Source organism: Telopea speciosissima, chromosome 10, assembly GCF_018873765.1.
Source record: "Telopea speciosissima isolate NSW1024214 ecotype Mountain lineage chromosome 10, Tspe_v1, whole genome shotgun sequence".
NCBI classification, from domain to species: Eukaryota; Viridiplantae; Streptophyta; class Magnoliopsida; order Proteales; family Proteaceae; genus Telopea; species Telopea speciosissima.
In genome coordinates this window covers 62,314,984-62,329,909 of record NC_057925.1, presented here as the reverse complement: position 1 = coordinate 62,329,909, position 14,926 = coordinate 62,314,984, and the positions used below count along the sequence as shown (strand labels likewise).

The following is a 14,926-nucleotide window of genomic DNA, read 5'->3' as shown; positions in this document are numbered from 1 at the left end:
CAGACTTCGTGGTCGAAAGCACCCTGCTAGAGAAGGAGGAGGAGGAGGTAGAGCAAACAACAGGTTGGACCCTCTTCGTCGATGGGTCCTCTAATTCTTCTGGAAGCGGAGCAGGGCTCATACTAACTAGCCCAAAAGGGTTTAAAGTGGAGTATGCCCTGCGGTTCGACTTCTCAGCGACTAACAATGAAGCGGAGTACGAGGCATTGCTCGCAGGGATGAGATTGGCCAAGTCACTAGTGGTCAAGAAATTAACGGTCTTTAGTGACTCATAACTGGTGGTGAAACAGGTCAGCGGGGAGTATGAAACCAAAGGACCACGAATGGAGAGCTACTTGAGGATGGTCAAAGAAAAAGTCATTGATTTCGAAGAATTTCAAATCCGCCAAATTTACAGAGAAGAGAATGCAAGCGTCGATGCCTTGTCCTAACTAGCAACATCTGACTTTGCGCAGCTGGGGCGGATGGTTTATGTCGAGGTCCTGCCACAATCGAGCATTGATGAAGCCCCTGAAATCCTTTCGATCTTGGCAGAACCATGTTGGATGGATCCAATCCTCTGCTATCTGTAGGAGGGCACCTTACCAGAAGACAAGGAAGAAGCGAAGAAGATACGGGTTCGGGCAACCTGTTACACGGTGCGAGATGGAACCTTGTACAAGAGGGGCCACACAATGCCCTACCTCAGATGTTTAAGACCGTCTGAAGCTGATACGCCTTGCGAGAGGTACACGAAGGGATCTGTGGACAACATCTGGGGGGCAGAGCCTTAGCGCAGAAAATTACGAGGCATGGTTACCACTGGCCACACCTTCTGCAACATGCAATGGAGTTCGTCAGGAAATGCGAGAAGTGCCAAATATATGCGCCAGTGTCACACCAGCCCGCAACCCAACTGAGGTCCATCGCCAGCCTGTTGCCCTTTGCTATCTGGGGAATGGACATCTTCGGGCCGTTCCCCGTATCATCTCGACAGCGAAAGTTTGTAGTGGTCGCGATTGACTATTTTACAAAATGGGTGGAGGCCGAACCGCTGGCTATCATCACCAAGGAAAACATGGAGAAATTTTTTGGGAGTCGGTGATATACAAGTTTGGCATACCCCAAGCATTGGTGACCGATAATGGTAAGTAGCTCGACAATGATAAATTTAATAACTTCTGCAAAACCTATGGAATTGAGCACCGAAATACGTCGGTTGGACACCCGCAATTGAATGGGCAAACCGAAGTGACAAACAGGACAATCATCGACGGGATCAAGAAGAAGCTTGATGATGCCAAGGGCCTCTGGGTAGAAGAGCTCCTCAGCATCCTATGGGCTTACAGGACGACCAGCCGCGCTGCCATAAGAGAAACCCCATTCATGCTCACATATGGCACAGAGGCAGTAATCCCCGTGGAAGTGGGGCTCCCCTCGCCCCGGTTGGCACACTACTCTGAGGAGACAAATAGCGAAGACCTGCGGGCAAACCTAGATGTAATTGAAGAAGTGCGTGAAAGTTCCAGGCTCAGGACGGCATCTTACCAACAAAGGGTGGCCAGGTACTACAACTCCAGTGTCAAAGAAAGAATCTTTTTACCTGGCAATCTCGTGCTCTGAAAGACAGAGATTTCTGACCCAAGGCATCAAAGAAAACTCACACCCAACTGGGAAGGGCCCTATAGAGTTACCAAAGTTGTCAAGCCCGACACTTACCACTTGGAAACTCTAGGGGGCAAGGAGATACCACGCTCCTGGAACTCATAAAATCTAAGGAAATACTATCAGTAGTGGCGTCCGTCCTTCATTTGCTTATCTTTTTCGTTTTGTTTTGCTTTTTCTCTCAAGTACTTTGTTTGTGGGCGGCACTTGTATGCCTATCTTATTTTTAAGTAAAGTCAATTTCTCAACAAAGACTTGTGCAAATCAATTGGAGGAGAATCAAGCCCTCGAACGGGCAGAACGGGCCGAATAGACTACCTAGGCTATGCCCTCGAACAGGCAGAACGGGCCGAATAGACTACCTCGGCTATGCCCTCGAACGGGCAGAACGAGCCGAACAGAATACCTCGGCCATACCCTCGAACGGACAGAACAAGCCGAATAGACCACTTCAGCTAGGCCCTCGAACGGGTAGAACGAGCCGAACAGACTACCTCAGCCATGCCCTCGAACGGGCAGAACAGCCAAACAAACCACCTCGACTATGCCCTCAAACGGGCAGAATGGGACAACTAGGCCACGACGGTTGCAAACAAAGAAGGCATACCACATAGCTCACAGGCGACAATTCACAATGGAAAATAAGACAAGTTATCATTAGAAGTCAGTACTATAGGGCACTCGGCCCTACAACAAAGAGCTTACAACAAAGAAGTCCATCAAAAGAACAACCTAAGGAAAGCTTTAGGCGCTAAGCCCTACAAAAAGAAAAAGGACACCACAAGACAAGCTACATATCACGTCCAGGAGTAGGAGGGAGCCCACGACCCTCAGTATTGTCGGCTGCAGTAGGGTCGTTAGCTTGTTGGCCCTCGTCGAACTCGGGTTCCTCCAAGTTAAAAAGAGGACACTTGCTATAATCGATGTCAGGGTAGGATCAGAGAATCCCCCCTCGGAGTCTGCTCCGGGTCTCTTCAGTGGCCTTTTACCTTTGCAGGTCTCCACATCATCGAGCAGGATTTCGGCTGCAACAATGTCCAAGCTGTCAAGTATCGACATCTCCACTTAACACTATCGCATTGCACACTTTGAGGAATTGGAGAGGATTATATTCTGTGATTCTCCAATATTTCCTTTAATCTCCATGGTCATGCTTTCTAGACTCACCAATTTATTAAAAACCTCAAAAAATTTGAGTTGATAATAGCAATGGTGGTGTAATGGTGTTTGTTTGGTTCCTTTAACCGAACAGCTGAGGAGGTGTTCAACTATAATGGTGTAAGTTACAAGTTAAGTTAGATACCTGCTTCCATGTACAATGTGATGCCAAGTGGACGACGATTACAGTAATAACATCTGCTAGTTTTTTGTTTTTGTAAACAACAACAATAACAACAAAGCATTCCGGATTTGGCAATGAAGGTTGCTCTGGAGAAACTCTTTTGAGATGACTGGTTCACCGCCTCCAACGTTCGCTTCCTTCTTGGGATGACTAATCGTAAGGTCCTTCAGACTCAACCTCAGAGGCTTGATTCCTCTATGGGTTTGGTGTGAAGTCCAGAGGTTAGGGTGGGTTGCAACGAATTTAGCTCGTCTTCAGGGAGCCCAGCACTCCCAGGGTGCTGCCAGCCGTTGGGTTGTGCTACACACATCCCTAGGCATGTGCCGAGCTGTGTGCGGCACAGCTTGACCACTGGATGGCCCTTGGCAGCACCCTGGGCGCTGGGCTCCCTAGAGACGATCCTGATCCGGGTTGCAACAGAAGGTGTTGTTGCAAGAAGAAGGGTAAAATGGTCACTTCATTATTCTTGAAGAGTAGTTTGGGCATTTAGGATTTTTTTTTAAAGTCTTGACGTCATCATTAAACAGTGAGTGACTAATGGACAGGGGCTATTTAAGAGAAATCGTAAAATATAGCGGGTGTTAAAGCAAACTTAAAAAAAAAAGGTATATTAAAGTAATCGGACAATAGTAAATGGGTGTACAAGTAATTTTTCCAAAAAAAACTGGGTCAATCGAGCAGAGGATTTTAATCCTCACCCATTTTGCTTGCGCAAGCTTCACCAGAAGCTATCATCTGATCTCTCTTCATCTTCCTGTTCTTCCTTTTGTAAGCGAGACAAGTAGAGATACTAATAAGGTTTAAGGAGTCCGATTGGGTTTTTAGCATTCGGCGAATAAGTTGATGGAGACTACTGTAGAGAAGAAAGAAGCCGATAACAAGGGCTTGAATGCTCTGCAAGTGGTCGATCCCTCTGCCTCTGCTGATAAAGAAGCCGAAGAGCGTGAAAGGCAAGTCCGCGAGCTCAAAAGCGGTTTGCATCCATTGAAGGTCTCTCTCTTTCTCTCTGGTGTTGTTTCTCATTCCTGATACATCGAATTCTGATTCTCTCTCTAGTGTCTATTTCTTTTGCTGTAAAAGTATCTAGTTTCCCTTTTCTGCTTCTCAGATTTCTCCCTTTCAGTATTTTTGGGCTGCTTGTAAATTTATTCATGTGGAGTAGGGTTTCACATAAACTGTTGTAACTCGAGGATTTTTTTTTTTTTGGATTTTGATTGCCCGTATCATAAGTAACTGCATTTTTGTGATGATTACGAGATAATAATTGTGAGCAATCTCTTACTTACCAAAAAAAAAAAAGAGCAATCTCTTTCTGAGCGTAATGGATTGATTCTCCGTCGTGACTGTTTTTCAAAAAGGGAGAGAAGTCGGAGGACGCCGCCATCCTCTCTCAGTTGAATCGGTGAAGTAGCAACAAGTACAAGATTGATTAAATGTAGAATCAATCCTAGAGTGGATGGTGGCATTCTCCATTGCGGCTGTTTTTCACAGGTGGATTATTATTTCTCTTCCTCATCATCCATACTCCTGTTTTCCTTTTATTTTCTCAGTTCTCCTCCGAAAACCTGCGACAAACCTATTTTCTGGTTACTTTTTTTTGTTAACTTGGAACCACTATATTCCTCTTAAAGCTCTCATCAATCTGAAGCTTTGTGGTTAATTGTCTGCTATCATATTCGCTTAGTTTCTGATCTGGAATTTTGTTTTAATTAGTAAAGTTCTTTGATCTCTCACTCTGCCCCTGTTTTCCTATTAGTACTAGAACTCCTCCAATACACTCTCTTTCCGTTCCGTGATTTCTGCCGTATTTTCTGTCATTAGTCCTCCCTAAGAAGATAACTTTACAAGGGTTTCAGGACTATCAGACCTGTTCTTCTTCCATCCTTCTTTTTTCTAATTCTCTAATTTATTCTACAAGTTTCTACTTGTTATCTTTTATTCTCTGTTGTTGGAGATCCATTTGGCAGATCAATCCCTTGAATCCTTTGTGTAAGACTTAAGACATCAGACTTGCCATTATAATTGCAGTAAAACTTAACCATCTTGTGGTCCTCTGCCTGACTACAGTGTTCATCTCTCTCTCAAAAAAAGGGACAGAATTACTAAGGCTATGTTTGGATGCTTGGAGACTGAGGTTAAGTACAGTTAGTTGTGGACCTCACATGTGGGAAGTAGAGGAAAGAGAATTGAGCAGGTACTCTCGCATGGTTATTTGGTTGGCCATGGAATCTTGGCCCCCCAAAAAAAAAAAATTCTTAGAAGGGCTCAATTCACCGTAAAAGGCATCCGTGCAACTATTTTAACTACAGAAAAGTAGAGAAATGAACTATGTTCTCTTTTTTGTAATCCTAGGTGAAAGGTGAATTTCCACGTGTAGTAGATTGTTCTGTTAATGCTTGACTTAGAGATCCTTAAAAAAAAAAAAAGGGCGTCCAGTGCATGAGGCACCCGCCACTGTGGGGTCTGGGGAGGGTCACAATCTACACAGCCTTACCATCGAGGCTGTTTCCAGATTCAAACCCGTGACCACTTGGTCACAATGGAGCAACCTTACCGTTGCACCAAGGGCCACCCTTTGAGTTAGAGCTCCTTGTTACAAGTAAAATTCTTGGTGAGATGCTGCTGCAAGTCTGTACTCGGTATAAATCAGATGTTGGCAATTGACCTATGGCTCTGAAAGAGTAACAGACGGATGATATTTCCATCAAGGCTGTAACAGTGTTAGAACAAGACTAACCAGCAACCACAGCTTAGAGAAACAAAGAGAGAAGAAGAACGGTGAGGAAGAGGCTCACGATTAGGAGAGCACAAGTTACCCTAATTGTGAGCCATCAACACCACCAAGGACAATTAAGTATCACCATAGTTACTAAACAACACCACTACTATAATTTTAACACTCCCCCTCAAGCTGGAGCATAAACATCTCCCATGACTAGTTCGGAACAACCTCTAAGGAAGGCCAAGGCCAGATGAAACAACGCCATAGTGAACATATCACCAAGCTGACTCTCAAAAGTGACAAATGGTGTAGCAATCAACTTTTTCATCACAATTTCTCTTTCAAAATGACCTCGATGTGCTTAGTACACTCATGAAAAACAGGTTTCTTGCAATGTAGATGGTTGTCAGTTCATTACAGAATATGTTAATAGGCTTGGTAACAGGAAAAAAAAGCTCTTGAAGAAGAGACTTCACCCACAACAATTCAGCTGTCGTATGAGTTATAGCTCTATACTCTGCTTCAGCACTAGATCTTGCCATTGTAGTCTGTTTCTTACTTCTTCAAGTTACAAAATTTTCTCCAACGAAGGAACAATAGCCAGTAGTAGACCTTGGGCTCTGGCCCAGTCAGCATCAGAGTACTCAATAAAATCAAAATTTTTATTAATCTTGTATATGGGACACTTTCCTGGGGCACTTTTAAGATACTGCAAAATTTGGCAGGTTGCCTCCCAATGAGCCCATTTGAGCTTTGGCTTATAGCTCCTGCTGCACACACATACACACACCAAAAAAAAAAGGGTCACAATAAGATAAATAAGAGTCTCCTGTACTGATTCATATCTGTGAGTTCCTTGCCATCATTAAACCCAAACTTCTAATGTGGATCCATAGGCGTATCAACAGGTTTGGATGCTAACACCCAAATTCAGACAAGAGATTAAGCACATACTTCCTCTTAGAGAGACTGATGCCTTTACTGCTTCTCACAACCTAAATTCTGAGAAAGTATCTAAGGGCACCCAAATATTTCATCTAAAAAAGTTGTCGAAAATAAGAGTTAACCTCATCAATACCGGAAGAGTCAGAACTAGAATTAATAATATCATCAAAGTATACAACCAGCACTACCACCACAGAATCATGGCGACGAGCAAAGATTGAATGATCTGAATAATGTTAGGTAAATCCACTCTGGGTAACAGCCTTACTGAAATTCTCAAACCAAGCTCAAAGAGATTTCTTCAGAGTTCAGACCATAAATTGCTTTATGAACTTTACTCACTCTACTAGCACTCTCCTCTTGAGCAACATATCCCAAAGGTTGTTCCATATACACCTCCTCAAGCAAGTCACATAGAGAAAAGCATTTATAATATCAAATTGATATAATGGCTAATCAACATTAACAGCGAGGGAAATAAGCACTTTGATAGAGTTTAACCAAGCAACAGGCGAACAAATCTCAAAGTAGTCTATACCATAAGTCTAGGTAAACCCTTTTGCAACCGTGCCTTTAGGCGCTCCACATATCCATCAGGGTTTTACTTGAAAGTATACACCCAACAGCACCATATTTCCTCTTTACTTGGTTGAAGATCAACCAAGGTCCATGTCTTTCAAGATAAAGGGGCTTTCATTTCCACATTCATAGTTAACTTCCACCCAAGATGAGAAAATGCCTCCTGGTGTGATTTTGGTATTAGATTGTGCAGATAAGGACAAAGCAAACCTATGAAAAAAATATGGGAGATGGGACATAGAAACAAATTTATCAATAAGATAAGTGCCCAGAGACCGTAGAGTGCAAGAACGAGTACCTTTGAGTAAAATAACTGGTAAGTCTGCAGGTGTAGAGGAAGAAGCCGAAACTCCAGCCAAGGACTCGGGTTTATTGCAAGTTTGCCATTTCCTTCTAGTGCTTGGACTTTTGTTGAATCGGGTGGGCCCATAGCGAACCCAAATAGGGTTTTATGACCCGGGTTCTGCATCACCAAGTCATATTAATGTAGTCCTAGAATAGGAATTAATCCCACTAGGAACGAAGTAGAACCAAGCTTAGGGTAAGCCTGCTGTTTAGGGCTGATTAGGGGCTGTTTTAGGGCAAAATTAGGGTTTAGGATGAGAATTTGGGAATGGGGTTTATAGGGTTTTAATTTGCAGGTTTAGAGGGTCATTATGATATAAAAATATCTGGATTTGGTTAGGTTTCAAAATTCTGCAGATTTAGGGTTAGGGTTTCGGGTTTTGTAATGAGGAAAAACAACTAAAATTATGGTTTAAAGTAGGATTTAGGGGCAGGGGTTAAGGTCGACTGTTAGAGGGGCTAGGGGGAAGATTCGGTTGCAATATGGAAGGTTTCTGATGGCTGAATGTGTCCCAGCAGAAAATTAGGGTTTTTAGGGTCAATGGAGAAGAGGGATCTTAGGGTTTGGATGGACAGAATGAGCAGCAGCTAGGGTCGAGTGGAGATGGTGATGAGGGGAAGTTATGGTCCAAATCTGATCAGATTCCAATGGAGGAGCAGATCTGAATCAGAGTTTAGAGTCTTCTAGGGTTTATGAAAATAGGACAGAAGAGAAAAGGAATTGATTGGGGAAGGGAAGAAAGGATAAACAGAAAATAATAAATTCAAACTCACTCTCGAATCCTCTAACAGCAGTTTGAATGGTTGAAGGATGAAGCCACCTTCGAAGAAAAATCCTCCCAGCCGTCCCGGCGTAAAGAGTCGCAGGATTCCACCCACCCTTCCACCTTGATAGAACCACAAGGATGCATAAACTCTTGAGAGCAAGGAGCAGCAGCAGTAACCAGCCACGAAATCAGTGTTTTTAATTCAAATCTATTGTGGTGGGGCCTCCCACGATATTCTTATTTATAATAAAAGCCTAAGGCCAAATCCTACTACAACTTAAAGGCCTCTCCTTCACAAAATCGTGGAAGGGAGAGGTTTAAATCTAATTGGACTAATTTAAAACTTAAAATGTCCTAACTACCCCTACTTAACTTAAATTAAAAGACTCTAACTTAAACAATTAATTTAAAAGAAGATTCACCATTAGCCAATAGGATATAAGAACCTATTAGCCAATAGGAGCTCTTCACTTAAATTAAACCCATTGGACCCATTGAACCAATTGGATGCAACCAATTTCAACCCGGTTCAATCTAAAAAACATAAAAATAAACTAAGTATGAAAATATAACTCCTAGGCTACGGCTCCCTATTCAAACCCTAAGTTCAGGGTTTCTTCTTCTTCTTCTTCCTTCTTGGAGCTGCATCAACTCTCCCCATCTTGAAAGCATTCATCCCCGATGAATGGCTGGAGATCACAGAATGGTCTTCCAAATCAGGATCGAGTTGCTTGAGTTCATCTTCAGCGGATGGTGCAGTCTTATATGCGGACAGCAGCTCTTTGGAGGATGAAGAAGGTTGCCATGCTGGCTGGACAGCAGCCTTTTGACATACCACATGAACACCTCGTAACTCATCATCATCAAGATAATTAGCCACATCATATTCATCATCAGGAGGGAGTGGGTGAATACAATTTGCGCCTTGGTCGTCGTCTTCACCTTGAACTTCTTCCTTTTCAGCCACGTTGATGGGCTTCTTCTTATGTGGGCAGTCCCTAGCAATGTGCCCTTTGTCTTGACAGTAGTAACAAGTGAAGGGGTCATTTCGGCCCGTAGGAGCCTTGCCCTTGTCATCCACACGTGGGGGAACAGCAGGGCGAGGGGTGTTGCCTGTAGAGGAACCTTGTTTGGAGGTGCTATTGTTGATGTAGGCCGGCTTGGAAGTAGAACCCGGCTGTTTACATGAAGCTAGTAACTCCTCTGCCTTCAAGGCCTTCTCAAAACAATCGCGAACATCTACCACGTCAACCACTCCAATTGTCCTGTTGATCTCACTTGATAGACCCAATCTGAACCTGGAAAGCATTTGGATGCCTTCCTCCCTAATGCCAGTGCGAGAAGAAAGAGCATCGAATTGCCTCATGTACTCAGTTACAGTCATGGGTCCCTGGCGGAGGGAGTTGAACTTATCTTGCAACTGAGACCTGAAGTGCCTTGGTAAGTATTTCTTGCTCAGGTCATATTTCATGTCTTCCCAAGTGCGGGGTGCAGTACCATTAAAGTCCATCTCTCTTTCAGCAGTTCTCCACCACTCACGTGCAGGTCCGATAAGCTTAGCACGGACTAACTTCATTTTCCCTTCTTCAGATAGATCATACCAGTCGAAATAGTCTTCTATTGCAGCAAGCCAATCATAAAACACCTGGGGGTCGGAGTTACCATCGAATTCTTTCAGCTCAAGCTTCACCTTTTGGTTTCCTGTATGTCGTCAATTAGTACCCTGGTCTCCAGTGAAGTAGGACCTCATATACTCCTCAAAAGTAGGCTGCCGACCTCTGTCTCTGTCCCGGTCTTCTCTATCTCTGTCTCTGTAGCCTCGGTGGTGATCTCTGTGTTCCCGAAAAGGTTCACGGGCATATCTAGGTCTGTCCCGACGATCTCCATAATAATCTCTATCATTCCTGTCATCTCGGTCAGTCCTGAATCTGTCCCTATTACCTAAGTGTCCATCTCTATAACCCCTGTAATCATCTCTAGGGCTCCCATCTCCGTCAGGCAGCCTCTGTATCACAGAATGGGGTTGGTACCTGTCCTCTTCTATGGGCAAGTTGCTGTCCCTATCAGGAGGGATTCTCTGTCCTTCCAAGTGTTGCAATCTAGTCATGATTGCATCACTTGTAGCCTTCTGATCTGCTGTAAACTTGCGGAACATCTCTAACATGGTTGCCATAGGGTCAGCTGGTTGTGGCAGCACCGGGTTGCCATGTTCGTCCATGGCTTTGATACCAAAATAATGTAGTCCTAGAATAGGAATTAATCCCACTAGGAACCAAGTAGAACCAAGCTTCGGGTAAGCCTGCTGTTTAGGGCTGATTAGGGGCTGTTTTAGGGCAAAATTAGGGTTTAGGATGAGAATTTGGGAATGGGGTTTATAGGGTTTTAATCTGCAGGTTTAGAGGGTCAATGATATAAAAATATCTGGATTTGGTTAGGTTTCAAAATTCTGCAGATTTAGGGTTAGGGTTTCGGGTTTTGTAATGAGGAAAAACAACTAAAATTATGGTTTAAAGTAGGATTTAGGGGCAGGGGTTAAGGTCGACTGTTAGAGGGGCTAGGGGGAAGATTCGGTTGCAATATGGAAGGTTTCTGATGGCTGAATGTGTCCCAGCAGAAAATTAGGGTTTTTAGGGTCAATGGAGAAGAGGGATCTTAGGGTTTGGATGGACAGAATGGGCAGCAGCTAGGGTCGAGTGGAGATGGTGATGAGGGGAAGTTATGGTCCAAATCTGATCAGATTCCAATGGAGGAGCAGATCTGAATCAGAGTTTAGAGTCTTCTAGGGTTTATGAAAATAGGACAGAAGAGAAAAGGAATTGATTGGGGAAGGGAAGAAAGGATAAACAGAAAATAATAAATTCAAACTCACTCTCGAATCCTCTAACAGCAGTTTGAATGGTTGAAGGATGAAGCCACCTTCGAAGAAAAATCCTCCCAGCCGTCCCGGCGTAAAGAGTCGCAGATTCCACCCACCCTTCCACCTTGATAGAACCACAAGGATGCATAAACTCTTGAGAGCAAGGAGCAGCAGCAGTAACCAGCCACGAAATCAGTGTTTTTAATTCAAATCTATTGTGGGGGGGCCTCCCACGATATTCTTATTTATAATAAAAGCCTAAGGCCAAATCCTACTACTACTTAAAGGCCTCTCCTTCACAAAATCGTGGAAGGGAGAGGTTTAAATCTAATTGGACTAATTTAAAACTTAAAATGTCCTAACTACCCCTACTTAACTTAAATTAAAAGACTCTAACTTAAACAATTAATTTAAAAGAAGATTCCCCATTAGCCAATAGGATATAAGAACCTATTAGCCAATAGGAGCTCTTCACTTAAATTAAACCCATTGGACCCATTGAACCAATTGGATGCAACCAATTTCAACCCGGTTCAATCTAAAAAACATAAAAATAAACTAAGTATGAAAATATAACTCCTAGGCTACGGCTCCCTATTCAAACCCTAAGTTCAGGGTTTCTTCTTCTTCTTCTTCCTTCTTGGAGCTGCATCACATATCCTTTTTATTTTTACTTTCATATGTCGGAAAAAAAAAAAAAAAAGGGAAAAAAATTCTGTTAATTATTTGTTTGTTCCTATATCACCGATCCTGTTGCAATTGATCTCCCACTAGTTTTTCCCTGGTTCGAGATCCATTTTGCATTTATTTTGGTATCAGAGAACAGTTGTTGAGTTTCTCTTCCAAATGAAGGTTAATCATGTAGATCTGATTCCTTGACTTTTCAAAACTCGAGGACGAGTTTTTCCAAGCCTGGGAGAACTGATGTAGATCATAGGGAAAAGAAAGAAAGTTTGGGATTCTGGTACAAAACCTGCAAATCTGGTTTTACGATCTTCTAGAAGATCACAAGAATATTGCATAGAGAATATTCTGCTGGATATTCCAGCACCCTTTTGGCAACCATAGGCTCTTATTTAATAGTTTCTTTTATTATAAATCCTAGCTACAAGGTAGCTTTGCAATCAAGTACTTTAGTTACTAGTTGCTTTCTATTTTGGTCACTCTTCCTTAGCTGTGGAGAGTTAATATATTGTAAGGGACCTTCCTACCATAATAGAAGTTTCCTATTTTGTTTTTCATTGAGATTATAAATAAAAAGAGAGAGGTACTCTAACCAACGATTTTAGACAAAAGGAAGATGTTGGCATTATGCTGTTTTCTCTTGTGAGATGCAGTTGCAAGGGGAGGGGGGGGGGGGATTTGCATGGTTGGTGGGATGCCCTAGTCAGATCCTTTTTATTTTTTTACTTTCATATGTAAAAGAAAATAAGAGGAAAAGAAAAACAATTATGTTTTTTTATTTTTTATTTTTTTCGTCCCTATATCATCAATTCTGTTGCAATTGAGCTCCCACTAGTTCTTTCCCTGGTTCGAGATTGATTTGCATTAAACTCACAAGGAGGATTCAGCATATCTTCAATAAAAGAAAAACTTTTGATCCACGTCTTCCATTACATCCACAGTAAAGTAGCAAAGCCAGCCATAAAAGATCTCTTCTTTTATATGATATTCAAACAAGAGAAGCTATGCAGAATAAGAGCAGCAAGAGCTGCTGTAAACAGTCCCAAAAGAAACACTAAAGATTCTCAAAAAGCCAAGAAGGAACCATAGCTACTGGTTAATGGAGCTTTGATACCATGTAACAATGTTAGAACAAGACTAATTAGCAACAACAGCTTAGAGAAACAAAGGAAGAAGAAAAAGGAAGAGAAAAGAAGAAAGGAGAAGAAGAAGTGTGAGGAATAGGCTCACAATTAGGAGGCACAAGTTACCCTAATTGTGAGCCCATAATAGATATTTATAACTACTTAAATGGTGCAATTACGAGTATGTCCAAACCACTTAAACACTATGACCAATGTGACCTCCTATGGCTTAATAATAAACACCAAGAACAATTAAGTATCACCATAGTTACTAAACAACACCCCTATTATAATTTTAACAGCGGCTTTCCTGTTTTATGGAAATTCTTGATTTTCACGTATCCTTTGGAGTTCTCACCTATCAAGATGATTGAGGTTAAAAACTTCACGAGGAAATGCTCTTATTGTTGTTCAATTACCTTTTTTCCCCCTACTTCGCATAATTATTTCTTTGTCCAATTTAGTTTTCGTCTTGACTTTGTGTCACTTATTGCTACTGTGTTCTCTGGTTCAAATTTCAGCACAAGTTTGCATTTTGGTACACTCGTAGAACACCTGGTGTTAGGTCACAAGCATATGAGGACAATATAAAGAAAATTGTGGAGTTTAGTACGGTAAGTTACTTCTTGAAGCATCATAGTGCTATACTGTGATTACCATCTTACCTTCATGTAAGACATTCTTTCTCTCGGGTACCGAGTCTGGATTTAGCAGTTGCAGAATTGTGAATATATGTTTTCCACCAATATCCATTTACAGGTTGAAGGATTTTGGGTCTGCTACTGCCATCTGGCCCGTCCTTCTTCTTTGCCAAGTCCAACAGATTTACATCTTTTCAAGGAAGGGATTCGCCCTCTGTGGGAGGTAGGCATTTGGAACCCTATGCATGCTAGTTTGGATTTGCTCGCTGTTGAAAATTTAAGAAGGTGGAGCTTCGGGGTTTTTTTTTTTTTTTTTTTTTTTTGAATAATTTTTTTTCAGATAATAGGGTTTTTTTTTTTTAATCTTTAATAAAAAAGATCACTCATTCAAAAATATTTAGAAAACGTGAGAACATTGAAGATTATGTAATCTGTTCTCAACAAAAATAAATAAATAAATATTTTTTGTTTTTCTCAGAAAAAAGAAGAGAAGATATTTAATCAGTATAGTATATTTACTGTTTCTTTTCCCTTCAATTGATCTAGTCTTACATCAGAAGTTAATTCAATTGGAAGTTGGACACATTAGATAACTTAAAAATATCATATGATCAGGATGCTGCCAATTGTAATGGTGGAAAGTGGATAATACGATTCAGAAAGGTTGTCTCAGGCCGATTTTGGGAGGATCTGGTAAGAAAACACGCTGATTTATCTAGGCTTATTTTACCTATGTTACATGTGTATATGTGGTATATTTTGCAACTTGCTTTTAAAACTCTCTTATTATTATTTGGTCTTCAAGATTGTTTGTTTCCTTCTATTGCTTTGCCAATTGCCACTCTTAAAATCCACGGTATCACAATACGATGTCATGCTGCATTCACTTTAGACCATTATAGGAACATTTTGGCCAAGGAAATAACTGCTTAGTTGGATAATTTTAACAGGTGATTTGATGCTTCGGTGGCTACATTTCCTCAGCAATATGTTTCTTTTAGTAATATGTGGCAGGGCTAATCCTCCATTCATTTCATGGGCAACTCTCATAGATAAGTTGGTTATAATTTTCCTCTCAGTAATATATCTGGCTGATGAGGACAATTGCCTAGCGCAGTTGGTGAAGCGTGGTGCGGTAAGCCCATGCTCACCAGGAGGTCTCAAGTTCGAGCCTCCTGGCCTTCACCCTCCCCTCTCCAACCATGTAGGATTTCATACCTGATCCAGAATTTCATGCTTGATTGAAATCCAAAGATCATCAACATCTTTTATAAAA

General features: G+C 41.8%; 1 protein-coding gene across 1 annotated transcript; it reads left to right on the top strand.

Moving 5' to 3' along the window:
• Positions 1 to 3,731: 3,731 nt before the first annotated feature.
• LOC122641733 (eukaryotic translation initiation factor NCBP-like) lies at positions 3,732 to 14,700 on the top strand. The gene is made up of 4 exons (XM_043835023.1): positions 3,732 to 3,976; positions 13,531 to 13,623; positions 13,769 to 13,873; positions 14,266 to 14,700. Exons 1-4 carry the CDS (start codon positions 3,830 to 3,832, stop codon positions 14,581 to 14,583), a joined length of 663 nt encoding a protein of 220 aa, XP_043690958.1. The 5' UTR covers positions 3,732 to 3,829; the 3' UTR covers positions 14,584 to 14,700.
• Positions 14,701 to 14,926: the final 226 nt, after the last annotated feature.

Bases quoted from the DNA above. Each gene is read 5' to 3' on its own strand.
- LOC122641733 (XM_043835023.1), top strand. From the start codon at position 3,830: ATGGAGACTACTGTAGAGAAGAAAGAAGCCGATAACAAGGGCTTGAAT. The intron at 3,977-13,530 runs GTCTCTCTCTTT...TTCAAATTTCAG, and splicing joins GCGGTTTGCATCCATTGAAG to CACAAGTTTGCATTTTGGTA. The intron at 13,624-13,768 runs GTAAGTTACTTC...ATCCATTTACAG, and splicing joins AAATTGTGGAGTTTAGTACG to GTTGAAGGATTTTGGGTCTG.